The following is a 27,047-nucleotide window of genomic DNA, read 5'->3' as shown; positions in this document are numbered from 1 at the left end:
CAAAACGGATTCTCAGGCTGTTTCTGGAGTGCATCTCCTTTTACCAGAATGGGAGCTCTGCTACAAGTGGGGCTGAAGTTTTAAAGTAAGGAGAGAATGAAGTGGGCTCCTGAGCAGTCTTTGACCCTGACCCGGGCACAGCCCGAGAAGGACATACTGGGGCAATGGTTCCTGTCCTTTGGAACCTGCTTGTATTCCTGTGGTTCTTCCAGAGCCTCAGGACACATGTGACGTCTTGTCTCCACCCGGATATCCGTTCCCCTCTTTAAAAGTCCTTGAGTTCAAAAGCAGCGAATGAAAAAAACACTAACTGTTTTTAATAAAAATTCCCAGATGGGGCTTCCCTGGTGGTGCAGTGGTTGAGAGTCCGCCTGCCGATGCAGGAGACACGGGTTCGTGCCCCGGTCTGGGAAGATCCCACATGCCGTGGAGCGGCTGGGCCCGTGAGCCATGGCCGCTGAGCCTGCGCATCCGGAGCCTGTGCTCTGCAGTGGGAGAGGCCAAAACAGTGAGAGGCCTGCGTACCGCAAAAAAAAGAAAAAAAATTCCCCAGATGGTTTGCCTTGGAGTGGCACTGGAGAAGGGGTGCAGCCCAGCCCAGGTGGTTGAGTTGTTGAGATTTAGCATGTCATGTGTTCAGGTGGGGTCCTTTCCCAGGATGCAAAGGTCATGTCCTGCTATGAAGGGAAAAGGATCACAAAACCACATAAAAGAGGATCTAGTTCTGCAGGCCAGAGAGAGAGTTAGGAAACAGCTCAAGAAAAGAGGCAAAAGGTAATTATGAAATGCAAGACGGGGTGCCCTGTTTACAGAGAAGAGGCGAGAGGCAGACAAAGCACAGCGCTGGGGGACAGTGTTTAGTACCAGTGGATGTACGCGGTTTTAAAGCATTTGGGACAATTTGGGGTAATGGGCATTGCCGATGACTCTGTGTTGTCCGTCACACCTACACCAGGCTGTCCTCTGGAAGTTCTCATCACAGCCCTGGTTACTTTCTGTGCATCGAAGGATCCAGGTGATTTCCCTGGACTGTCATGGCGCAGGCAGCCCAGCCTCTGTGACACTCACTGGTTGTCCTCCTGGCTCTGTGCACCCCTCTCTGCTCCTCTTTGCCTCCTACCCATGGGACACACAGTCTGAACCCCTCTACTTTTCCTTCTACATTCTTTCTTTGGAAGGTTCTCCTTGCTTGGGTGGAACCTGCCATTTCTAGGTGCGTGACTGCGTTCCTTAACTTCAAGCCTCTTGCTTTGCTAAGTCCACTGCCATGACGGTAACACTGGCAGCAGTGGGATCCAGCCCTCCTCGCCCAGAATCAGTCCTGGGAGGCGGGCAGTTATAGGATTGATTTCCTTTCCTTAAAAAAGAGGAGATCGAGGTGGGACAGTTCCATGCCTGCCCAATGTCACACAGTCATCAAGTGGTAGGGCCAGAGCGGGTAGAGACCCCTGACCCGGCGCAGTTCTGGGGCATGGGGGGGTGGCGCTCATGAGTCAGCGATGGAGTTTAAGGAAATTCTGTGATCGACGTGTGAACTTAAGACCAAGGCGGGTGGTGGTAACTCACAGCGGGCTCTGTGGTGTTTGTTCAAAACCAGGGATTTGGGGTTTGACTGACTGAAGTACAGTTGATTTACAATGTTGTGTTAGTTTCAGGTGTACAGCAAAGTGAGTCAATTATATATTTTCTTTTTCTTTTTCTTGGGGTGTTGTTGCTTTACAATGTTGTGTTAGTTTCTTTTTCAGATTTTTTTCCCTTGGACCTAGGAGTTTAAGAACATAAGAGCTGGTGAGGAGTTTTTTTGTGTGTGTGTGGTGGGCGGGCCTCTCACTGCTGTGGCCTCTCCCGTTGCAGAGCACAGGCTCCAGACACGCAGGCTCAGCGGCCATGGCTCACGGGCCCAGCCGCTCCGTGGCATGTGGGATCTTCCCGGACCGGGGCACGAACCCGTGTGCCCTGAATCGGCAGGCGGACTCTCAACCACTGCGCCACCAGGGAAGCCCTGGTGAGGAGTTTTTAATGCTTTCTAAATGCCTTATGTATGCAATGTTTTTAGAAAGGCACTGAGCTCTTGAATTTGAGATGCAGCTATAGTTGAGGGTAAAGAGCTTCTGTTGAATGATGACTTGCAAAAATATGTTCTTCAACATAGGACTTACAACTTATTTTATGGGACGAATATCTGTCTATTTAGTCTTATAGCCTTGTATTACATCTTGCTCTGAGCTAAATTAAAAGTTACGGCAGTTAATACTGAATCGTGGAATATTGGTACTAGGTTAACATTTACAAAAAAATATTTTTCAGAAAGGAACTCATTGTGAACCAATCAATTCATAGTCGTGTTTATTCTGAAGCTTTTATTTTGGAGTCTTCCATCGCCAAATGACACATTTAATTTTTACAACAGGTATTAGAAATTGAGGTTCTTTTTAAAATTTCTACCATTTCAGAGTAAAATTGTAGATAATGTTCCAAACCATCGTCAAAAAATGCAGAGCAAACTTTTCTGTATATAAACTGTACATAATACAAGGCACTATACATTTGGGGGCGATATTAAGGTAGAAAGGTGGATTTGCACAGATTCTTAAGAGCCTGTGCCTGGAAGTATAAATTCTTTGTTCATCTTAGCACCGGAAGCAGCACTCAGAACGAGTCAGACTTAACGCTGAAGGAGACGCCTCTGAACGTGGGTGAAGGTACACATTGGTGGCAGAACTAATTCAACAGAAGCAACTACCTTTTAATATTATTTTGACACCAAAAAAAAACCCTTAAAAGTAAATGAATACATATTGCTTTGTTAAATACATATTTGATTTATACGGTGTTTATATAAATATATATATTTAGAATCCACAGACTATCAAAATAACACTTTATAAAGGGAACTGCTTAAAAAAAAAAATAACAGGCAACGCTTAGCAGGACCAGGAGGGCAGCGCCGTGGCCTTCGCTGAGGACCCCCTGCGTGAGCGCGCGTAGGGATGCGGATGCCTTATGAACACCGTCTGCTGAATCATGGAAGGTGCCGTGGCCTTTGCTGAGGGCCCCCTGCGTGAGCGCGCGTAAGGCTGCGGATGCCATATGAACATCATCTGCTGAATCGTGGAAGGTGTGTTTCCAGAGAGTTTTCTGGAACATTTACAAAATACACAACTCCCAAACAAGCAGGAGAGCTGATCGCTTCAGGTTTCGAAAACGCGGATGAAAAAATATTTTTTAAAGGACTAGCCATACCCTGCTTCCAAAAAAAAAAAACCACATCCATTTTCCTGGTCCAACAGTATTGAAAGTGACAACAGAGGTTCCTCCAGCATCTCATGACTCAGAACAGACCTTTTGCTTTCTTCAGGTTCACCTGCTTCCAGGCAGGCAGTGCACTGTATTCGTCTCGGGTCATGTCTAGTGCAAACTGGAAGGAGGGAAAGAAACGCCCTGAGTGAAAGGACCCTCTGACAAGCCACGCATGCTGTGCTCAAATGCTGTCCCACCTGAAGAAGCGCTTACCTCGAAATCCTCGTCGGTGAGATAAATCTCCAGCTTCAGAGGGTCAACTCCCTCGGGCAGGGGCCTGGCTAGGAGGTCGGCCAGTGGATAAATGGTTTTACACAGCTTGGTTAAGACATCCTCCACCAGGGTGATCTGATTTGAAACTTCCGTGTCCTGGAGAAGAGGAGGGGGCAGAGAGGGGGACCTCCGTGTCCCACATCTGAACACGTTTCATCATGTGCCTGAAAATAGGCCCCCCTGGCCCATCTGCACTGCAGCCTGGAGACCCCGCTCAGGGAGATGAGGCTCTGAGATGCCATCTCACCCTGCACGGCATTTCAGATACATCAGGAAAAAAGTTTAGGGACTATCACACGAGTGAATTATCCAGAAGGTGATTAAATGTGAAGTTGAAACGCTGGAAGCATGCAAATAATGGAATTTGTTTACAGATATTTAAAAACAGTTAAACTTAAAAGGAATCACCCCCTCCACCCCCTCAGACCCCATCTCTTAATCCTCAATAGAAAAAGGAGGTAAGAAAATGCATCTAGAATATGCTGGGGTGAATTGAGTTCTTTTTTGTTTTTAAACCACTGTGTGCATTTCACCTGAACAGGTTATTCCGGGTGAACAGTCTTCCTCTGTTAAACCTGGGACCCCCAGTGGGCTACCTCCTTTGGGTGGAGGTGTGTGTGGGGAATGATGTGAATTCAGCTGCACACAGACCAGGGATCGGGGGCGAGTGGCGGAGGGGACACGTCAGAGATCGGGGCGAGCTTCTCCGAGTGTCCGTGCCTTGGCTAGTTCGCTGGTGAAACGGGGATAAGAAGCAGCTGGGTCTTAGTGGACTGTTGTGAAAATTAAAGGCGAAGCTAAGTGCGGTGTTTGGAGCAGTGCCTGGCACAGAGCGGCTCTTGGTGAATTCTCATCACGACTTGCCCGATGGCGGACTGGCTGATGGCCCGCGGGCTGTACAGGACTCCCCAGAGCCCCCCGGCCAGCCCCCGGGGGTCTGCAGGGCACACGGGACAGTGGCAGTGACTGATGTAATTGAACTTGGACCACAGCAATGGGGCTCGTAACCCCTAGAGCTCTGAGGTGTCCTGGGTCACACGTTCATTCTGGATAGGGCCACCTTGCCATGCCTGTCGGCTCCCAGGCGGCCTGAGCCCCCATCTGTGAAGATCAAGCGCACTGGGCTCCAGGGAGCGAGCTTAGGGTCACCAGCAGAGGTGAGGCAGCCCCCTCCGTGGTCGAGCAGCAGTGCATTTTTGCTGTTTGTTTAAACTTATCCAGACCTCCTATCAAATACCCCTCCACGTCAGCTCTGCCAGGGAAGCGGCCCTTCTCCCACACAGTGAGAAAATCTGAACGGGACAAACCTGTCTCCCACAACACCAAAGATGCCCTTGGGATTGCTACTGCGAGCAGCATTCAGAGCTCATACACCGAGAAGTTCCACACAGCGGCAGTAAGCTTCCTCTTTCCGTGCAGGTGGAAAGGGTAACGTTCCGGCTCATAACGGGCCGTACGCCTCAGGACGGGCTCACACCACCTCCACTCCGACTCAGCCGAGCAGGGGCTTCCCTATGGGCTTATTTCATGTTGCCTCTGACCCAAGGTTAGAGTCTGAGACCCGGGGCCCTTTTGCGGTGCCTTATATGGACTTGGAGAAGCAACGGATCTTCAGCTGACAGGAGGAAGAGACAGCTGCTTTTATTGATGTGTCGTCTCCAAATTAATTAAATTCACCTTTGCTTTTAAGTGTTGGAACGTAAGCCGTGTGTAGAAGATTACCAAAATATTTCCACTGACTTCTCCTTAGGCTTTTCCTATTCCTGAGCTGATTGTACATAGCCTGGTGAACGTGTTGTGACCAAGGAAACGTGCTCCCACGTGAAAATGCAACTGGCTGCTTCCCCCCAGGTGAAGTCCTCCCACAGTCCGAAAGGCAGGGGCCCCCTCGACGGGAACGGGGCGTGCTCACCATTTCTGTGATTTCTGCAATGTCTTCTCTGTGCTCCCAGCTGGGAAACATGTTGGTGAAGGTCAGGGGCTCCAGCCCGGCGTGGATGAGGTAAGACTTGGGGGGTGGCTTCTTGAGGTTTTTTCCTGCGGTCACACAGAAGGCAGTTGTCACAGACCCAGCGTGGCCCCGATGGCCCTGGCTTTCTCTCATTTCCCCTGTAATTTTTTTCTTGTTTGCATCTCTTGACTTCAGGGTTAAAATGGAAGTTATGAGTTTGTAGCCCCTCCCCGCCATGATGTTTACAAAAAAATGTTAATTTCGTGCATGTGACTGTGCATGAAATTGCATGGGATCGACCTGACTTTGAACTTCCTGAACCCAACAGAACACTTCTGGGTCCCTGGATGGGAGAAAAGCAAGCCTGTCTCTGGCATCTGGGTGGGACCTTCCCTCCTGGACTCACCTGTGAAGTATTCCTGTGATTGCCTAACCCAGCCTTGAGTTCGGCGTGAGTTACCAGCTCATAACAGCATTTTAGAAGCTACTTTAGCTTAAACATTTGGTGGGAAGTTTATTAAGTTATTTTTTTACAAAAGAGCTTTCCAAGAGAAAATCAGCTGTACATATTCAGTAATACTACTCAATGAAATCTTAAAAATTCAGGTAAGAAATTAATCACTGGCATCTTCGTTTTATATAAAAGACCAGACGTTTCAGGTGGATGGTATAGCAGAAAAGCCACGAATTGACTACAGATCTTTCTTTTTAGGTAAAACACTAAACAGAACAACAGATGACAGAAAGGTTGCCATTGGCCTTCCAGCCCGTTTGGGGTGGTCTCTCCCCTCTGACGGGGGTGACGCTGCGTGTGGACAGTGCGAGGATGGGGCCTGGTGTCCCACAGCATGATTGATCCTGAGTGCAGAAGGGTTTTAGCCAGGCCAGGCATCCCACAACTCAGCCGTTAACCTCAAGGGTGACAGGTTATTTGGCCTCATAATATAAAAGAGAAAAATGATACTCACTTTGTTGAAGGGGGGAGGGGGCCATATGGGGGAGGGGGTTAAAAGGTACAAACTATTAGGTATAAAATCTGCTACCAGGGTATATTGTACAACACGGGGAGTATAGGCCAATATTTTATAATAACTGTAAATGGAGTACAACCTTTAAAAATTGTGAATCACTATATTGTACACCTGTAACATATAATATTCTACCTCTACTTCAATTTAAAAAAGAGAAAAATGAAATCTCATTCATGCTGGCAGCTGAGAATGTACTAATCTCAGAAGTAGTGAGTCTCAAAAAAGTTCAAGGGAAAGCAGTCGGTTTCAGGTCTGTCTGCCGGCTTTATCCAGGCTGCTGGCACCCGTGGAAAGGGAAGTGTGGTCTGGGACTCTGAGCAAGTCTGCAGAGAGCCAGAGGGCATCCGGATGGAGGGTCCCCCCCCCCGCCCCCCGCGGCCTCACCTCGGCAGTACTGCAGCACCGTCTCCATGGCGCTCTTCCGGTCCGAGGCCCAGCGGATGCGGGCGGAGCCAGTGATCTTGTTCTCCACGGGCCACCAGCCCTGCCAGAGGTACACCTCGTGGTGATTGTCAACAAGGAAAAGTGCTGCGAGGGCGGAGCAGACAGTCAGGGGCTCTGCCCCGCACCGAACCGATGCCTCCCTCCCTGCCGCCCCAGTCAGTGCGAGAATCCCCTTGGCAGGTAAACTCAGGGCCACAGGGAGGGTGCCCCTGACGTCTTGGCCCTTTGAACGGTGCATCAGGAGATGCCTTGAGGCAGATGGCGTCGATGAGGTGGGCTCTTTCCTCCCTCTCCCCCCATTCCTTCCCCCTCCTGCAGCCGCCCTCTGGGTCCTGGCCGGTTGAGAAGAGCGGGACAGATGACACACGTGACCCCCAAGGGGTTGTCAGCACCGCTGATGCCCAAAATGCGTACTGAACATTGGGGAGTACATCACGCTTGCCCTCGGGTCATCAGTGGTCATGCCCCACGTAGGACTGCTTTGCAGGCAATCTAAGTCCATGGTTCTTTCAGGGAGGAATGGGCTTTGGAAATCAAGTGTTGCTCCCTTTTCTCTTCAGCAGACCGTCAGCCTGACTCTTCCACGTGGTCAAGGGCTCTCACACCCACCAGCCCAGCTTGCCTGAGTCCTTCGCCTGAGTCCTTTCCTAGCCTGCATCTCAGAATTCTGTGATAATCACATGCCTGAAAAGCCCAGTGGAGGCTGAAGACCCAACCTGAGCCTCAGGACGAAGAGGTGGGTAGCAGCCCCTTTTAAGACACTGGCTGATAGTTCCCCAGTATGACCCTGTGACTGTGTGCACTATCGAGGTTTTAAGGTGGTGACCAGGGCTGCCAGGGTCCGGGAAGTTCCTGGTGCCGCTCCAGGCTCTTGTAATATGAGAGCAGAGATGCGGTGAGGCCAGGGCAGCCGACCTCAGCCTCAACCGCCTGGTGTCTGGTGACTGTGACTGTCCCATGACAAGAGCACACAGCTTCTGCCTTGAGGTGGCAGTCAAGTGGATGCGGCCCTGACCTTGGAATCAGAAGACACGGGCCTTGGCCCTGCTGTGCAGCATGGCAGACACTGCTCTTGGGCTCACTCCACAGATACTCCCAACCCCCTGCTCCTCGGACTCTTGCAAGGTTCCCTTGCAGCTGGGGGGTGGCTATGGGACAGAGCTCTGGCCAGGGGGTGTAAACAGAAGTCTGCTGGGGGGCTTCTGGGAAAGCTTTTGCTTTATCTGGTAGGAGAGGGAGACATGGCCATCATTGCCCTTTTCCCTACTCTGCCTTCTGTTTTGAACAGAAACATGATGGCTGGAGCAGGGGCAGCCACATGGAGACCATGAAGCAGCAAGATGGAGGGAAGGCTGAGAGAACAGCAGAGACTCATGCCTGACACAGTTGCACTCAGCCTATTCTTAACTGACGAATTTGGGTGAGTTGAGTAACTGAGGGTCAGTTTTTTACACTATAATATGTGATTGATGGCAACTTCCTTTGTGGGGGGAGGTGTGAGGATTAAATGAGATAATATAAAGATTAAATGAGATAATATTAAAAAGTGTACTTGGCAGATTAAAAACTGCTTACTAGATGCAAAAGTAAAAAGGCTTTTTGGAAGGCGTGCCTTCTGCTGGCTCAGCACGACTGCCCCCTTCTGTGGGCCATACCTGGCTGCGGGGCGCTGTACAGGTCTTCCTGCAGGAAGGGCATGGAATTGACCACAGAGGGGTCTCGCGCTGGATACATGAACTCCGTGGCTGAGAAATCGCCAGAGGAGCTGCTGAGGATGAACAGGCGGGGTGTGAAGTTAAAATTTCCAGGATCTTTGAAAGAAAAGAGAACAAAAGCTAAAGACAAAATATGCACCAAAGTAAATTCCAGGTGGATTGGAGAATTAATGTTTGTTAGACATGAAATGATCAAAGCATTGTAAAGTGTAAAAAGAGGTGAGATTTATCTGAACTTGGAGGTGGGGAAGGCCTTTTTAATCATAATTACAAAAGAAGTATAATTCAAGGAGAAGAGAGATTTATGCATTAACAACATAAAAATGAACAATTACATTATACAAAAAGCACCCCCAACCAAACAAAACTAAAAGGCAAGTGACAAAATGGGAAATATGGAAACCTGTTAATATCCTTAGTAGTCTATAAAGGAATATAATAATGAAACAATAAATATCTTAAAAATGTGCTGAAGGCACAAATAAAATATTCACCTAAACGTAAGTACAAATGGCTAAAAAATACATATAGAAAGCATTTAACAGTACTTCTGATTTAAAACATTAAGTTATAACAGTGTTTAGATAGTAATTTCCACCATCAATGTTGGCAAACAGGAAAAAGTAATAAACTGAGTGTATGATTGTGCTGTGAAATGTACACGTCTGTAAATTGCTGGTGAGAGTGGAATTTGGTGCCAGTGTTCTAGGGACACTTGCTGAACTCTAAGGCTTTTATACTAACTTCAACAAAGGAGATCCATGTCTAGGAATTTACCTTAACTAGAAATGAATGCAGATAATTCTTTTGAAAATTATTTGCAACTTTATTATTGTTAGAGAAAAACTGGAAAGAACTCAGCTCTCCAACTATAGGACACAGTCTAAGTAGAGAGTGGCAGATATACTCATGAAATACCTTGCAGCCATTAAAAGTCTAAATATTAAAATAGGATTTGGGAAATTGTTCATAATAAATTAAGGGGAAAAAGCAGGTTGCAAAACTGTATAAAGAATGCTATCCAAATTTTATTTTAAAAAATAAGTACTTATTGCATAAAGAAATGTTAATTCTGGTTCACATCTTTGAAAGACGTGATTATAAGGATCTTATTTTCTTTAATTTCCTTGTATTTCCCATCATCAATATGCAGTACAGTTAACCCTTGAACAACACAGGTTTGAACTGCACAGGTCCACTTAATACATGGAGATTTTTCAACAAATATATTGGAAAAAATTTTTGGAGATTTGTGACACTGGAAAATAACCTGCAGACAAACCGAATAGCCTAGAAATATTGAAAAAAGTAAGAAAATTTAGGTATGTCATGAATGCATCAAATATATGTAGATACTAGTCTGTCCTTACATAGGCATGAGATGAGTGATATTTGAAATAAAATGTGTTTGTTTTCTTACTGTTTTAGAGCTTCGCTTTCAAAGAATTACATTACCGTACAGTATGCCTCTCTCTCTTATAATTGGGGAAGCTGTGTATCAGCCTATCATCACGGGTAAGTGATTTTTATAAAAATGTAACACTGTTTCCAATACTTTATTATGAATAGGACTGTAACACTGTATGCCATAAACATTTTATAACTGTTCATTAGTGTATAGGCTGGGCTACTGTGAAGCAATTGTATCAATGACACTAGCCGATTGTAAAGTAATCATATTGCTGCTTCTTCGTTATACCTGTATATATGAATTTCTTTTTCACATTATCTTTTTTTTTCTGAGTCTATTTGGAAGCTTTATTCTTTTTTTTAACATCTTTATTGGAGTATAATTGCTTTATAATGGTATGTTAGTTTCTGCTTTATAACAAAGTGAATCAGTTATACATATACATAGAGGGAAGAGATATGGGAACATATGTATATCTTTTCATTTTTGATGTCTGGTGTTAGTAATACGTATAACATCTATAGTGTTTTGTATCATCTAAGAGAATGTTGATGTAGGTACTGACAAATGATTCATTTTGTAAACAGATGATGTAAATTTACGGTATCGATAAATACGATACAGTAAATGTAATTTCTCTTCCTTATGACTGTCTTAATAACATCTTGTTTTCTCCAGCGTACTTTATGGTAAGAATTACAGTATTTAATACATAAAACCTACAAACTGTGTTAACTCTTTATGTTCTCGGTAAGGTTCTCGGTCAGCAGTGGGCTATGAGTAGAGAAGTTTGGTGGGGGTTACAAGTTACATGTGGATTTTCGACTGTGTGTGTGTGTGTGTGTGTGTGTGTGCGGGGTTGGCCCTTAACCCCCATGTTGTTCAAGGGTCAACTGTACTTTAGAAACCTATGTAAAAGTTTGTAAAAGCTGAGAGGCAGTATGGTGGTGCGGTCATGAGGACATCCCACTGTTTTCCAACCCGGGCAAGCTGGTTAACCACCCCAGGCCTCAGTTTCCCCATCGGTGACCAAGGCAGCTTGTTGGGTTGTGAGCACTGAGTGAGTGAATGTCCAGCAGGTGTTTAGACAGGGCCTGGCTCGCCTTAACGGCTTAGTAATTGTTAGCTTTTTTCTTACGTTATTCTGCATGTATGTCGATCTGTATTTTGTGTATTTAAAGACAAGACCGACCCACTCTCTCATTTAAACCCCACTATTTCCCTGCACCCTGGATGCCGGCTACACCGAAAGCGTCTTGTTCCAGAGCTTCACGCTGTGCTCAGCTCCTTTCCTGGAATGCTCCCCCCTCCTTCACTTCTCTCCAAGCCACACCTACACCTCCAAGGCTCCGGTAAGTGCTGTCTTCCATGGAGTCCTGTGTGATATTTTCCTGGAGGAAGAAATCTTTCTTTTAACTCTCCACCTCTGTCACCTGTACCTCTTTTCTGACACACACAGCTTTTCCTTGGCATCATGATCAGTCATACACGTTATTTAGCCTCCTTGTCGTCTTGTTGGCCCCAGAGCAGTCGGCCTGGGTGTAGCTCCTGGTGTGCTGTACGGGGCACGTGTGCGTAAACGCGCACTGAGTGAGCTGGTGCTCCAGGCGCCGGGGCTTACCTTGGAGCATGCAGTCGTAGGCCTTCCGGTCTCTCCTCCCCAGAGCATCCCAGAATCCCAGGGGCTCCGATCCTTCGTCACACTCGTGAATTGTCACTTTGCTGCTACTGTGCAGCCCGGCCTCCAGGGGACATCTGCACAGAGAGAGTCCGAGAGTTTTGATGAGGCCCAGAGGTGAGGGCAGCACAAAATTAGATCCCCACTAGATCTACAGCTCGGTTCACCAGCTCGCGCCTACTTTCTAACTAGAACAATTCTTGTAATGAATGAAAACACGCTCTGTAGTACCTGAGTGTGTGCAGCAGGGAGGGGTTGGCTGGGCCCTTAGAGAGGAACGCTGGGCCACAGAGAAGCCGTGATGAAAACAGTGTTTTTCTGTGGCACGTGCATACTTACCGTTCCTCGTCCCAGGGCTGGGTGTGTCCCCTCGCACGGCCCTGGTCCCTAGATCTGTGCGTGACTTCAGGCAGCAGCTCATAAGGTTTGTTAAATGAGGGGATAAGTTATTCATCTTGTTTTTTCTCAGGGGTCCAGGGATGAATCTGATGGGCCTCAGTGCCATGTGAGACCTGAATGAACCCTGTCTATCATCTAGCTTCCTGGCCCTCAGAATGATGCCTGGAGAGGAAGCATCTTGCTTCACAGCTGTCCACCAACTGAAAGGTCTCTCCCCTCCCGCTCTCCACGTGCGCTGGGTCACGTGCACGCCTCAGGGGGAAGCAGACCCTGACCGCACCGCTTTGGTGCCCAGAGAATGAATTTTACCAGATGGCACCTGGTGGGATGTGGCCCCGGGAGACTCTTCATTTCCACTGTACAGATGTCACCAAGGTCCTCCCAGGTCTCAGCTCGAGGGGGCACTGGGCTCTTTGGCTGCCCGAGATGCCCGTGCTGCCCGGGATGCACAGAGGCACCTGGGCAGGTGGCGGGCGGCACAGCTTCTTCTGGGCTCTCCCCGCCTGCCCCTCCCCAGGGTGGGTCCTCACCTAGCGCTGTCACGGTGTGCTGTCTCTGGGTCGTGGGCACCTGTGGGTGCCTGCCTGGGAAAGGAAGGGACCCCAGCACTTGGGCAGCTGCCTCGGACGCTGGGAAACACACTTGTCCCCGAAGGAGGGGGCGTTCCTCAGTCTGACACGGTGGGTGGTCTCCCAACTCTCTTTGGCTAAATGCCCTAAACCTTCCACTGCTCTGATACAACCAACCCCCCTAAATGACATTTGAAATTTGCTCTCTTTAAATAACCAAGGACTCCAGGTTGACAATTCAAAAGCCAAATCACACCTTCAAAGCAGCTGCTGGGAGTCCTGTGCCTTTTACGGAGGCAGGTAAGGCCTCGGGAAGCCCTCACGGGGGAGGTCTGGGCTGGACACGTGTCACATGAACTTGGACCTTCAGGGCCTCTGGCCACGTGGGGCTCAACTTCCCACGTTGAGTCACTCTGGGCACACGGGGCGTCCACGGGGGCCTTAGGATCCTTAGCCTGCACCCGGGAAGCCCTCGGGAGAGGTGCTCACACACACAGCACTCACTGTTCCTTGATTTTGTTGGCCGCGGTCCTTCCGACCTCCTTCGTGTGGGCCTGGGCTTTGCATCCGTGCCACAGGTAGATGAGGGCTTTGTGGACGTTGAGGACGACCATGGACGTCCTGGATCGCAGGCTGCTGCAGTGACAGGCCACCTCCAGCAAGTTCCCTTCCACGGGCACTTCTCCGCGCACACAGTACAGCCTCCACTCGCCTGCAGGGGGCACCAGTGGCACAGTCAGGACGTGGCTGCGCGGGGAGGGGGCCTGCAGGGCAGCCCACGTCCCGCCCCCTTTCTGTGTCTGGAGGGGCAGGTGGAGGCGAGGTCAGGCTGCGGTCTTACTGAGTCCCAGAAAGCCAATCTTGTTGGAGTTGGTTAGAAGCAGGCTGCCCAAAGTGCACGATGCAGAAAAACCAGTTTTACATTATTTACAAAGACCTAGGTAAGTCATAACAGGCATATTTTTTTAAGAGGCTCTAAAACTATGATTTTTTTTTTTTGGATGCTGGTCAACAAAAATCTCATAATTTAGAAGAGAAGATGACTGATTTTTTTTCCCCCTCCAGGATCCAGTTTAAGGTCAAGTCATCTTGGGGCCTCCTTTATGCAAAGCTGCTTTCTGAAGGCAACTCCACGGAAGGAAGCGGGAGGGGAGGCACCCAGAAAGCTGACTTGTAAGGCGGACGTCAGGAGGCCTTCGCTGGTCAGGCCGCAGCCACATGAAGAGAGTTACTCTAAAGCCCCACGCCTATAAAAATACCTTCCCGGAGAGGAAGAACAGAATCGAATTCCAACAGCAGAATTGACTCACTTTGTGCGTTTTCTTCCTCCTCCTCCCGTCTCCCGGAGTGGACCACCATCCCCCCCTGGAAACACTGCAGAAAACAGGGGGGCTCCTTGCCCTGCAGGACCTGGACCTTCCGATTTAAACACATTACAGTGAGTCACGTGTCCCGGTTTTGCAGAGTCATAAAAATAACACATGCCTGTTGTCGAAAATCTGAAAAATACTGAGAAGTACAAATAAAAGCCACTGATAATACTGTGATTTATAGAGAACACTATTACAATTCTGGCGTATAGCCTTCCTATAATACAAAGTATTTTTCAGGTATACATTTTTCCCAAATAGGATTGCTGTTTTTTATGTTGCTTTTATCCCCAGATTTTCTTCAACTGACGTTTTTCTGTCATCACATAAGATTCTTAACATGAATTTTGATATTTTAATGGTAGCGTTCCATGGTACGGATATAACATGATTAGTTTAAACATGTTTTTAATAAAGAAAACCTCTCAGCAGTGAGAATGACTAATCACCGACTTAGTGATTCTGGGGAAAAGAACTGTCTCTTGCAGGCTCTGGTCCGCTCACAGGGCCTGTCACTCAGCGGCGCCTCTGTCAGCACAACAGTTACGCATCAGCGTGAGATGCAGCAGAGTAACAGGAACGGACGTAGGGCTGAGTCGACTGACTCTCACTTTGCCAAGATATCTCCCCTTAAACAAGGAAATGTTCACTGAGCCTGGCCATAGGGGAGCACTGAAAGGTAGGACACATTTCTCACCATGACTTATCAATCTCAGGGCCCATTCTGTGTCATTAAGAGCCATTCTGTGGCAGTGTTTTCTATTTCTGCAGTGATTTTCCATCCGTTGGATTGATAAAAAAATTAAATGCTCCAATTAGATTAAGACTCAAAACTCTAAGGATGATTTTGAAGGCATGATAAAACATATTCGTTCACAGCCTTTACGAGAAAAAAAACAACAGTTGAAATGATCCACTCTGAGGAATAAATTAACAACTGTTTGTCCCTGAAAGCTATTTGGAAAGTATCGTCCATCATAGAACATCTGCATTAAACACTTTTTAGGGAAGAGGATTGGTTCTTAGGAGCCTGGAAGGCTGCGTGATGTGGATCTGTTTCTGGAGAAAAGTCCTCTCTCTCCTGATGTTATTCTTAACTATTCATCCAAGATAGTAAAAGGATCTGCACAGGGTGTTATGGTCCCCAAACCCCAGAGTTAACTCTTAATTACTGGTAATAAAGGAGGGGACAATACGTTAAAAAGAAGTGCTTTCAAAACCTTGACTTTGGGTAGTGGTACCTACCAGGCATCATGCAGGCCCTGGGGTTATAACAGTGGGTAAGACCAGGACAGACATAGTCTCTTTCATGCTTACAGGGAAGACAAAGAATAAATAAGTAAACAAAATGAATGTTGTTTTACGTAGGGGTAAAGCACTGTGAAAAAATAAAGCAGAGCAAAGGGACAGAGAAGGACAGGAAAATGGGGAGGGATGTGGATAAAACACGGAGGCGACATTCAAACAGAAACCCAAACCATGTAAGGTTTCAGGGGGAGTGTTCCAGGCCGGGGAATCAGTGCAAAGGCCCTGGGGTGGGGGGTGGGGTGGAAAGAGGTGTGTCTAGGAACTGCAAGGAGGTGGGAGTGGCCTGACCAGGTGCAAGAAGAGGGAGGTTGGAGGGGGGTGCAGGGCTGACCCTCGGGAGACCCTCAGGTGGTAGTCCCGAGTGTGATGGAGAACGAGGGGCACCATCTGACGTGTCGTAGAAAAATCACTCAGGCTGCTGTGAGGAACACAGATGATGGGCAGACCCAATGTTTACATCAGTCGCCGACATCTCCTTAGGATGGGTTTGTGTAAGTGGAATCACTGATCAAAGTGTATGAGCATCTTAAGGTTCCTAAGCTATGGCTGCTTTCAGGATGGGTATTTCAGTTTACACTTCTCAGTGGAAGCAGGCACGGGTACCCATCCTACTGAATCCCTGCCAGCCCTGGATCTACTCTTTTAAAACTCTCTGCCATTTGAGGAGTGGAAAATGGCATCTCTTTAATTCCCTGATGATCAGTCAAGTGGAAACTTAAAAAACCACCCATGGGCTCTCTGCACTTGTTTTGTGGATTTACTATTTGCAGGTGTTCTTTAAGGTCATATTACGAGAGGTCTGCCTTCCTGGTGAAGAGGTGGGGAGATGAGGCACAGCCTGACATCTGGAGAAGCCGGACCAGGACTAAAGGGGCTTTGGACGATACTGTCTTTGTGTTTAGGGGACCAGGCCACACACCCTCCGGCTCCCGGCAAGGCCAGCTCCCTCGTTTCCGGCGCATCTGCCTCCAGGACTTACCTGGGCGCCCCTTTCCTCGTCCAGCTGCACCGTCATCAGAGCCGACGTGCCCTTCTCACTCACAGTCGCCTGCCGGCCTTGCCAGAAGAAGTAGACGCGCTTCTCTTTGCCGGCCACCCTGACCGGGTGCTCGGCCTTCTGGCGACTTCCCACTGCGGACACACAGAAAGGCAGAGCACGGGGTGAGCAGCAGACGAAGCCCAGGAAGAGCCAGTGCCAGCTCAGGCCTCCAGGCCCCGTGAGGACAAACAGTAAGGGAGCGGCTCTGGGGCGCAGCGCTGGGGAGACATCATTCACAGCCGGAGGGAACATCAATCATGGCCTCGGAGGAGAGAGAAACCACCTTTCTTCTAGCTAACGGATCCTGAGCCTCCAAACTGGAGAAAAATGATCTGCAGGGCCCTCCTGATACCCTAAGACAAACACCTGTCATCCTGGGGGAGATGACAGAGAAAAGTGGGGACGCCAGAGCAGGGCCAAGGGCTCCCGAAGACACAAACGCATTTTCCACATTACGCCATCCTTTGGCAGAAGGTGAGCTGGGGGAGAAAAGACTGCAAACGACCGCTGGGCCAGCTTTCAGCACGAAGGAAAAAATGTAGTCTGCTAAGACTATTCGAGTAAAAAAAACCGCTGTGAAGTCTCCAAGTTGTGTCAGAAAGGGGAGAGAGAAATTGCTGACCTGTGGCTTTCACAAAATAATCTGGGATTTAAATGATACCGGCCACCAGGGCTGTAGCCAGGATTAAGGGCTGCTTATCCTCACTGTCTGGGACCGCGCGGGCACTGGACAGATGTCAGCAGCGCACAAAACACAGACCCCACTGAAGAGCAATCACGGACAGTTCTCTGGGCAAGTGGTCGTTTCAGATGGTACCTCAGACCCCAAACTGCAACCTTCAGGAAGAGATCTCTCCCCAGATTTCTCTCATTTCTCCATTCAGCAGATATTTACTGAGCACCTACTATGTGCCAGGGACTCTTCAGGATACTGGGGCTATGGCGCTGAGCAAGGCAGCTTCAGAGGGTGGGAAGTGCTGTGAGGAAAAGACAGGATGTGACATGGGGCAGGGGAGAGCTGCTGCGAGTGCCTGGTGGGGGAAGACCTTTCCGAGGAGGTGCGCGACCAGAGGCCCGAGTGACAGGGACCACGGGGCAGAGACTTCTAGGCCGAGTGGCGTCCGGAGACTAAGTTCTCGACTCACATGCCCGGGTGGCCCCAGGTGGGGTCAACCCAGGGAGGATGCAGGTGGCTGTGGTACCCACGCGTGTGAGCAATCAAAAATAATAACTGGGGCTTCGCTAGTGGTACAGTGGTTAAGAATCTGCCTGCCAATGCAGGGGACATGGGTTTGAGCCCTGGTGCAGGAAGATACCACATGCCAAGGAGCAACAAAGCCTGTGCACCACAACTACTGAGCCTGCACTCTAGAGCCCATGAGCCACAACTACTGAGCCCACGTGCCACAACTACTAAGCCTGTGCTCTAGAGCCCATGAGCCACAACTTCTGAGCCTGTGCTCTAGAGCCCGTGAGCCACAACTACTGAGCCCACATGCCACAACTACTGAGCCTATGCTCTAGAGCCCGCGAGCCACAACTACTGAGCCCACGCGCCTTGAGCCCGTGCTCCGCAACAAGAGAAGCCACTGCAGTGAGAAGCCTGCACACCACAATGAAGAGTAGCCTCCGCTCACCGCAACTAGAGAAAGCCTGCGCGCAGCAATGAAGATCCAACGCAGCCAAAAATAAATAAAATTAATTTTAAAAAAAAGAACTGGATCCCCTGGTTCTATACAATCTCAGTCCTCCTCAGCTCCAGTCCCACCGACAAAGTCACAGCTGTCTTGAGGTTTGAAGGTAAGAAGAAAGCTCATTGTTTTCAAGTTCTTAAGAGGTCAGGGGCCATACTTATGTGATTTTTTTGGGGGGGGGCTTTATCAAAGTCCTCTAGAACAATTTTCATAAATGATTATGAGAATTCTTAAAGGATTCTGACCAAGCTCAGCCCTTAGTGCCTTCTACTGTGAACCTGAAATGGTCAAGTTTGTGTAGTTTGAAGTGGGCAAAGTGAATGGGAACCATCCGTGAATAGATGATACATGTCCACTGTTAATCTGGAAGCCACTCCATTGAAATTTCCGCTAATTTAGGTAGGAACAAACGTTTACCTTTGATTAGCAATCCCACACTCTTCAAAGTAGTGAAACTTAGTCATGTCAACTAGATTACCGGGGAGAGATATGCATAAAACAGATCACAGCAGCTGGCACGTATCTTGGAATTGGGTAGCACTTTGTGTAAACATACGTTCACGCTTTAATAACCAACCAATGTTTTACATCCTAACATTCAAAAATGGGCTTGTGTGTATATACCTAAAATAGGATATTTCCTTAAAAATATCCCATAAAAGTTTTCATGAATTTTCCTTGCAGTTTTCTTCGGCATACCCCAAATTTAATCCTATGTACAACTTACTTTTTGACTTCATTTCTTTAGTTTTAATTTTAGCAAATTAAAGGCTAAGCTATATAGTAACAGCTGCTGGGCTATCATCTTTGCGGCCTTGACCCGAGGCCGAATTGAGCGTGTTGCTGCATCCCGCCGTCCACCCTGCTTTCAGGAGGAAGAGTTCACTGCCAGCAGGTGTTGATGAAGTAACAGAAAAACCGAGGTATAAAGAGCGAGTTGCTCATCGCGCGGTCTTGTAGCCGGACCCCATTTACCGCCCCCTACTACAGGAACTTGGCCCCTGGATGGCGCTCCAGCGTGGCCTGATGCAGTGTCCCTGGGTGCCCAGAGCTGCCTATCTCTCCTGACCCTGGGGGGACACAAGTCACATCCTGCAGCACCTGAGGCAGCCTCTGGGACACTGACCACCAGGGCCTCTGGGCTCCCTACTCTCGGGGCCACAGTTCACTTCCCAAGGAGCAGGCTGCCCGGCATCTGCCAAGCGGGTGACTGTGCTGTGTCTCCCGGGACTGCTGTCTGCTGGGCCCGCCCCAGAGGGGCCCAGCCCCGCTGGCAGGTGCGGCCCCTGTAGGGTCTGAGCAGCGTGAGGGCTGGACCAGCTGACACCACGGGGCCGGGGCTTCCGTGACGACCACGGGGCAGCTGTGGATGCCATCGGGCCGTGCTTTTCTGCCCCCCGAGGGACGGCCTGGAATCTGAGCGCTGCCTGGCCTCACTTAACCCTCCGCAGCTGGGCTTGATCAAAGCTGTCACTTTGCCCATTACGGGGCTGCTGGATCGGGCCGTGACATGTACCTTGTGTTCACCGGGGAGAAATACAGCAAGCATTTACCTGGGTCAAATCAGCGCTTCGGGTCTCCAAGTATATAGTCAAGGAAGACCTCAGAAACCTGAGTCTGTTTTTAAATTTCATTCAGTTTCATATTGTTTTAGTCATCCTTTCACTGACCATCACTTCTTGTTTTATATCTAACAGCTGAGGTAAGGAAACGACTGAATTTCCAACTGTAGTGCCCAGTCTGGTTTTGTAAAACACCAAGTCCCCTCACTTCCTGTATCTTAAAGATGAGAACGATGGGTGCAGGTCCATGGCACCGAAGGTCAGTAGATCTTTCCGCACTAAGTTCTCTCTTACCGTCTTTATTGCCAGGCGGCACAGCTTAGTATTCAGCTTGCCAAGCCCGCACACGCTCAGCAGCCTAAACCCACAGTAGAGGCCCTTTGAGAACTGCTGTTGCACGGCTGTTGCTCGGGGTGGATCCATGTTATCTGTCTGATCTTCAGGTTCAGTGCAGGAACTATGCTTGGGCTGCTGAGAACGTCAGCGATGACGATCTCCGGTACCCTCACGTAAGTAAGCGGTCGGCTGTGCGCTAACCATCACGCACCAGATCCTAGGACCCTGCGAGCTGGGTATTAGAAGCTCTGTTTTCCAGGTGAGAAAACCGAGGCTCAGACAGGTTAAGTAACTTTCCCCACGTTACACAGCTGGCATGTGGGGCCTGGGAGAAGACTGAGACCCAGGCTATAAGGCCTCCTTGGGTTAAAAAAAAGGGGCTTTTAGTGTCCAGCCCTGTTCTCTCCTAGCCATGTGACTTCAGGGGGCGTTCCTTAATCTCGGTGTTGTGTTCCTCATCTGAGAAGTTAGTGAAAGGACAGAACACATCCCATGGAGCCTCCGTGAGGTACTCACCTAGCGCGGCTGGTGAAGCCCAGAGCGGTGCCTCTAGCTCCTCCCCACCTGCGATGCCTGCCCATCGGCCGCTGGGCTTTCCCACAGCCGCCAGATCCTATTCAGGGAACGGAGCTCTCCTACCCCAGCAGGAGGCAAGCACCTCTTCCTACTTGCCCCCCGTCATTTATACCATATGCTTCCGGAAGGCAGGGCCAGGAATATTTAATGACACCCGAAAGAAATGTCTTATTCCTTAAACATAAGACATGACATCATAAAACTCCTAGAAGAGAATACAGGCAAAACATTTTCTGGCAAAAATCGTACCAATGTTTTCTTAGGTCAGTCTCCCAAGGCAATAGAAATAAAAGCAAAAATAAACAAATGGGACCTAAACAGACTTACAAGCTTTTGCGCAGCAAAGGAAACCATCAACAAAATGAAAAGACAGCTATGGACTGGGAGGAAATATTTGCAAATGATGTGACTGACGAGGGGTTAATTTCCAAAATATACAAAGAGCTCATACAACTCAACAACAAAAAATAAGCAACCCAATTGAAAAATGGGCAGAAGACCTAAATAGACATTTCCCCAAAGAAGACATACAGATAGTCAACAGGCACATGAAAAGATGCTCAACATGGCTAATTATCAGAGAAATGCAAATCAAAACTACAATGAGGTACCAGCTCACACCGGTCAGAATGGCCATCGTTAAAACCTCTACAAATAATAAATGCTGGAGAGGGTGTGGAGAAAAGGGAACCCTCCTTCACTGCTGGTGGGAATGTAAGTTGGTGCAGCCACCATGGAGAACAGGATGGAGGTTCCTTAAAAAACTAAAAATAGAACTACCATATGATCCAGCAATCCCACTACTGGGAATATACCTGGACAAACTCTAATTTAAAAAGATACCTGCACCCCTATGTTCATAGCTGCACTATTCACAACAGCCAAGACATGGAAACAACCTAAATGTCCATTGATACATGAATGGATCAAGAAGATGTGGTGTGTATGTATGTATGTATGTGTGTGTGTATATATATATACACACACACACACATACATACATACACACATATACATACACATACACACAATGGAGTATTACTCAACCATAAAAAAGAACAAAATCATGCCATTTGCAGCAACACGGATGGACCTAGAGATTATCGTACTAACTGAAGTAAGTCAGACAAAGACAAATACCATACTAACTGAAGTAAGTCAGACAAAGACAAATACCATATGATATCACTTATAGGTAGAATCTAAAATACGACGCAAATGAACATATCTGTGAAATGGAAACAGACTCACAGAACAGACTTGTGGTTGCCAAGGGGTGGGGGGGAGGGAGGGAGTGGGAGTTTGGGATGAGCAGATGCAAACTAGTATCTATAGGATGGATAAACAACAAGGTCCTACTGTACAGCACAGGGAACTATATTCAATATCCAGTGATAAAGCATATATATATATATATATATATATAAAACTGAGTCATGTTGCTGTACAGCAGAAATTAACACAACATTATAAATCAACTAGATTTCAATACGATAAATTTAAAAAAGTGTCTTACCCACAGAGATACATTAGGAAAGAAACCAAATGGCTCTAAGCCTGCAGGTGTTTGATCAGCTAACAGTGGCCTCCGCCCTGTGCCCGGCGGGGCAGCCACACCCGGACGGCAATGGGGCTGGAAAGAGGTGAACAAACTCCCTTGGCAAGTGAATCTCGGAGCCACCGAGTTGTGTCATGAACTGTCTCCTAAACGCGCAGGGCTGAGGGACGCTGTGGACAGCCCGATTCGTGCTCTCTTCTCGGCAAGAAAAAGGGATTATTCCCCCCAGATCTGCCGCTCTCCGCCCTCACTGCCTCTAGCGCAGAGCACAGCACTCGTGGGAACCAGGAGTAGCTCTGACCGTGTATTTATTCCGCCAGATCCACAGAGCACAGTCAGCGTTCTCGGCATCGGCGGAAATACGTCTCCTGTGCGTGGATTTACTGTGACGTCATGGCACCCTTTTGTTTCAGCTCTGACGCATCGGCTCTGTGTTACTTAATAGCTTTTGTTTCGGCAGCATCCAGCCACATGGTGACCATCATGGGGGACAGATCATCACTTCCCTAGGAAGCCTCGGGGGACGGGGCAGGGGAGGGCTGAGGGCGGCAGAGAAACCTTACCGTGCCCGTCGGCTTTCTAGAGGGAGACGTCACAGCTGTCGGCCACGGCGGGGTGCTAGGAATCTATCCACGAGGTTTACGGAGAGGCTCTCAAGGGGAATGCCTCGACTGGTCCTCCGCCCGTGGCTGGGGCAGACACGGCCCGCGCTCCGGGTCCGGCAGCCACGGTCCCCGCGGCGGGGCTCGAGCTCACTCACCTGCCGTGCTCACGATGAACTTCCACTTGACCACGTAGGCGTCGCCCTCGTGGAACTGCCCGATGCTCTGCTTGGGGAGCCTGCTGTAGTCGAATTCCAGGATGTGCCAGACGTCCACCGACACGCTGGCGATCTCCAGCTGCCTGCGGTCGTCCCCTTGCACCAGGCCGTAGCCCCGGCCCACGTTGACCCCGTCTAGCACGGTGCCCGCTGTCGTCTGGGGCACCGGCACCATCCGCGTCACGTCGTAGGGCTTGACCTCCGCCCGCGGGTCGTCCTAGGAGAGAACGCAGAGATGCCCGGCGGCACCTGTCACACTCCGCACTGCTGCACTGGCGGCGGGGTGGCCTCAAGTACAGCGCTCAGGCTGCTTCAGGGCACTTAAGGAAAGGCTGCGTTTGGGGGCAGACAGCCACGACTGTGAACGGGACGCCGATCAACCTGGAGCCACAAACACAGCTGCTTTCATTGACCTGAAGTCAGAACATAACTGGAGACCAGTTTGCTGTCCCAGTGAACCCCAGGAAGGCTTTTAGCGTTCAGGCCCCTTCTGCAGGGACCCAAACCAAGCCCTGAGGTTTGGGGCTTGATCGTCCCACATACCTTGTGCTGGGCAGGTTCGCTGGCGTTCTTCTCGTTAGGTCTCTTCAGTTCCGTCCAATCGAGAAACTTCTCTTTGAACAAAATCGTCTCGTTGTGTTCTGTAAGTCTCCCAAATATCGCCCAGTCAGGCCGCCCCTGTCCTTTTCTGTAGGGGGGGTCGGGGAGGGAGAGATGGGAAAAGAACCAAGATCAAACAAGTCATGCTGAGCCCAAGAAGTCCAAAACCAGAACATGTGGCGAGTGAGAGGAACTCAGAATACGTAAGCAGTAGACACAAGGAACGGGTCGTTTTCACTTATGTGACCCAATCAATGACGTTTTGCTATTTTAGCCCCAAGCCTTGCAAGGCTTTGTGTCCTTGGAGCTGATGTGCCTGAATGTGATGTGACCCACGTCAGGACCGGATCTGCCTTGCACTCCAGCAAATTCTCGTGTTGGGGTCCCCTGGGGGGCAGCACGCCAGGCTGGGAGCTCAGCAAGGCAGGAGTCACGCGTGTCTTCCTCGCCTCCGTTACGCCGGCCGTGCTCGCCGCGGGGGCTTGCCGTGTTTCCGTCAGGTTAGTGAACGGGTGGGGGAATTTATGCTCACCCTGAATCCTCTCTCTTTTTAAGTCATGTTACAATGGAGCTCTCCAGTCTCCAGGGACAGGAAATTCTCCTCTCTTCCCGAAGCGAACATACTCTCATAAATCAGAAAGTGAATTTGTGCATATTGATCTCTAGGCCACTGGACGGGACAGCGGGCAGGCAGAGCATGCAGACGGGGAAGGGGGCAGCACAGCCCAGTCGGGAGGTCCGTACTGCTTCGGGATCCCGGACTCTGACGCTGAGCTTGGAACACAGCTGACTTAGCAATGGGAAGCGCCGGGGCGGAGGGGGTGAGCCCTGAGGATGAGGTGCGGGCGTTTCCCATCCTTCCAGACCAGCCCTGGCTTGTGGACTGGGACCGTCAGACCGAGGGGCAGTGCTTCCTGGGCCCTGCGGTGGCCCCCGATGTGCTTCGTCACGTCCTGTTTGGTCCAGACCACAGTTTCAGGCATCACGGCTAAGGCACATCAAGGGGGGGCTGCCTGTTTCAAAGGGGACTGAAAGGATAAGGCACTGTGTGCAAATACTTCCACTGCCAACGCTGCCGGGACTTAGGAACCAAATATCAGCAACTGTGGAAAATTCAGGGCTACCGTGAAGGCTGTGGTCCTTATCAGAAAATAGCTGAGTGACCGTCTTTTATATAAATTCCACTCTGCAGACTTGGTAGGGTGCCTATAGAAAGACACTTGGTCTCAGCTTAGAAATCCATCTTGGATGTGTGAGGTCAGGGAGCACAGAGGGCAGGTCTGCAGCACGGGGGTGTGAAGCTGGGTGCTCCCTCCCTGTCCTGACCCGCAGGTCTGAGCTGGGCTCAGTCATGACTCCTCGGTGAGGAAGGGCTGGGCGCTCTACGTGGGCTGAACCTTAAAATCCCTGGGGGAGCTTTTAAGATGTACGGACACATAAACCCCACCCCACCCAAACGGCCAGGACCGGCACCTGCATTTCTTTTGAAAGCTTCTCCCGTGCTTCTGACCTGGGAGATGCTGAGAGCCAGCGGGTTAGGTGCCCACTCATCTACCTTCAGATCTCAGATGATGTCACGACTAAATATAAATCATCCATTGTCCATCCCACAGATTTTATGCTTCAGTATGTTTTTTTTTTTACTATACCAACTAAAACATTCTTCTTAGTCTTAGCTTTAGGCCTTAAAAAACTAGTTGTTTCAGTACTAATTTTATGTTAAATGTGCACTTGCTTGGAAAGGATTTGAAAACTTTTCACCTACACTGAGATCATTCTGAACTGTTTCTATAATTACAATGAATAATAAAATCAATAATTGTATTTTAAAACAGGAAACTAGGTAGGAAAGTTGAAATCTGTATGTTCAATTGAAAACATTAAAAAGCAGTTTTAATGTGCCATTTGGTGGCACATCCATTTCTAACCCATTATGTGGCATGCATAATTTAAAAGCACTTCTCTTTTTTCCTGGTAGTTAAGAAATAAAAAACAATGATCCTTTGCATGTAAGAATTCTTGTTTTCATGACCATATTTCTGAGAGTTTTGTGCATCTTCGGCTGATTTGCCAAAATGACTTTTAAAAGTCCAGTAGAGTGTAGGAAATGTTATAATTACAATCATTATTTCAATACCACATCCTCCCTCCCCACAAAAGGCATCATCTACTGCCAGATAAATGGAATTCAGGGGCTAGGCTGGGAAGGTGTGAAATCAGAAAGAGATGCGTTGCTTTTGCACCTTCAGATCCATGGCTGAATTCCAGGACCTGGCAAGCTTTTCAGATCAGCAAGTCATTTGTTTAAACAACAAATTATATGTCACAACAGCACCTGAATACTGCAGGTGGCATCGATTTGTTTACTTCAAGAAATGAAATATAACAGGAGCATCTTCCAGATGACTACACCATCTGTATTTCTGTATTTCTTAGGGAAAAGCTAAAGCACTGTTCTCGTTGTGAATACTCGTGGTACTGCACTGCAATCATTTATGAAAACTAAAACCCCTGAAGGGGGATGGCTAAACACTGCGGTGGGAGCCTTGGCTGCCCAGGGCCCCAGCGGTACCTGGGAATGCGCGGATTGCACTCTCCAGGGTCCAGGGGGTTGATGTCACAATTCTCATAGTCAAAGGTTCCGTTCCATAAGTGCTTTGCCAGCTGAAAGGCTATTTTCCGTTGTGCTAACGTGACTTCTTTCCCGTGCCACACGTAAACTTCGCTCCCAAAATCAAACACCAGTACCTGGGGAAATGGCACAGAAGAACGTGTTAACTTCAAGGGCACGTTCTAGTTGAACCAGGGTCTTAGTGACCGAGAGTCCAACAGGCGATGATTCAAATGCTAATGGAGCATTCAGTACAAGCACAGAAAGACTTGGCCGGATGGTACTGCACAGCCGAGCCAGCCTCTGCCCTGTGGGGATGATTTCTGTCTTGTGGTCCTAAATGCCCGTTAATGCCCCTCCTCCAAACACTTCTGATTCCTAACAGCTATTCAAGCAGGTCTTCCTCCCCGCCCCCTCCCTTCCTTCCTCCTTTCCTCCTCTGTCATTCACTCACTCAGCTCATAAGGGCCGCTTCACGTGGCACAGAGGACCCTCAAGGGCAAAGACCATACTGTACTTATTAATGTATCTACAGTCGGGCTCACTAAGTGTTTGGTGAATGAATACATGAACTCAGGGCTCCTATTTACATGCCTGTTGGTTTGTTCTATGCTTCCTTCCTAGAATAATTTTTTCCTTCATTTCCAGCAATCCCAATTCTACTTAACTGCAGACTAGCCTCAATTTCCCCTTCTCTTTAAAATCATTCCTGATTAGTTCTTTTTCTGTGACACGTTTTTCTCTGTTTAAATTTGTCACACAATCAGTCTAGCTTTGGATTACATCCTTTCTCATTGTCTTC

At 48.8% G+C, this 27,047-nt stretch overlaps 1 protein-coding gene and 1 long non-coding RNA gene across 10 annotated transcripts in view; one reads left to right on the top strand and one right to left on the bottom strand.

Moving 5' to 3' along the window:
- Positions 1–2,347: 2,347 nt before the first annotated feature.
- The window catches only part of SVIL (supervillin), a 240,088-nt gene continuing 215,388 nt past the window's right edge, over positions 2,348–27,047 (bottom strand). For all 9 annotated transcript variants that reach the window (XM_082618197.1, XM_082618199.1, XM_082618201.1 and 6 more), the window contains 12 exons: positions 26,207–26,382; positions 23,578–23,722; positions 22,975–23,251; positions 16,429–16,580; positions 14,082–14,187; positions 13,276–13,483; positions 11,747–11,880; positions 8,655–8,810; positions 6,940–7,083; positions 5,486–5,610; positions 3,514–3,669; positions 2,348–3,418 (listed from right to left, as the gene is read on the bottom strand). In XM_082618197.1, the coding sequence (XP_082474323.1) occupies positions 3,332–3,418; positions 3,514–3,669; positions 5,486–5,610; positions 6,940–7,083; positions 8,655–8,810; positions 11,747–11,880; positions 13,276–13,483; positions 14,082–14,187; positions 16,429–16,580; positions 22,975–23,251; positions 23,578–23,722; positions 26,207–26,382 (1,866 nt within the window). In that variant the 3' untranslated portion in view covers positions 2,348–3,331. The remainder of the gene's footprint in view (positions 3,419–3,513; positions 3,670–5,485; positions 5,611–6,939; positions 7,084–8,654; positions 8,811–11,746; positions 11,881–13,275; positions 13,484–14,081; positions 14,188–16,428; positions 16,581–22,974; positions 23,252–23,577; positions 23,723–26,206; positions 26,383–27,047) is intronic.
- LOC309802573 lies at positions 12,248–14,075 on the top strand. Its single transcript, XR_014293834.1, has 3 exons — positions 12,248–12,409; positions 12,993–13,071; positions 13,837–14,075. It is a non-coding gene; the product is annotated as an uncharacterized lncRNA (long non-coding RNA).

This window comes from Mesoplodon mirus, assembly GCF_964341445.2.
Source record: "Mesoplodon mirus genome assembly, chromosome: 4".
Taxonomy (NCBI): Eukaryota; Metazoa; Chordata; class Mammalia; order Artiodactyla; family Ziphiidae; genus Mesoplodon; species Mesoplodon mirus.
Note: the sequence above shows the minus strand (reverse complement) of the source record. Positions and strands in the feature narration are given on the sequence as shown.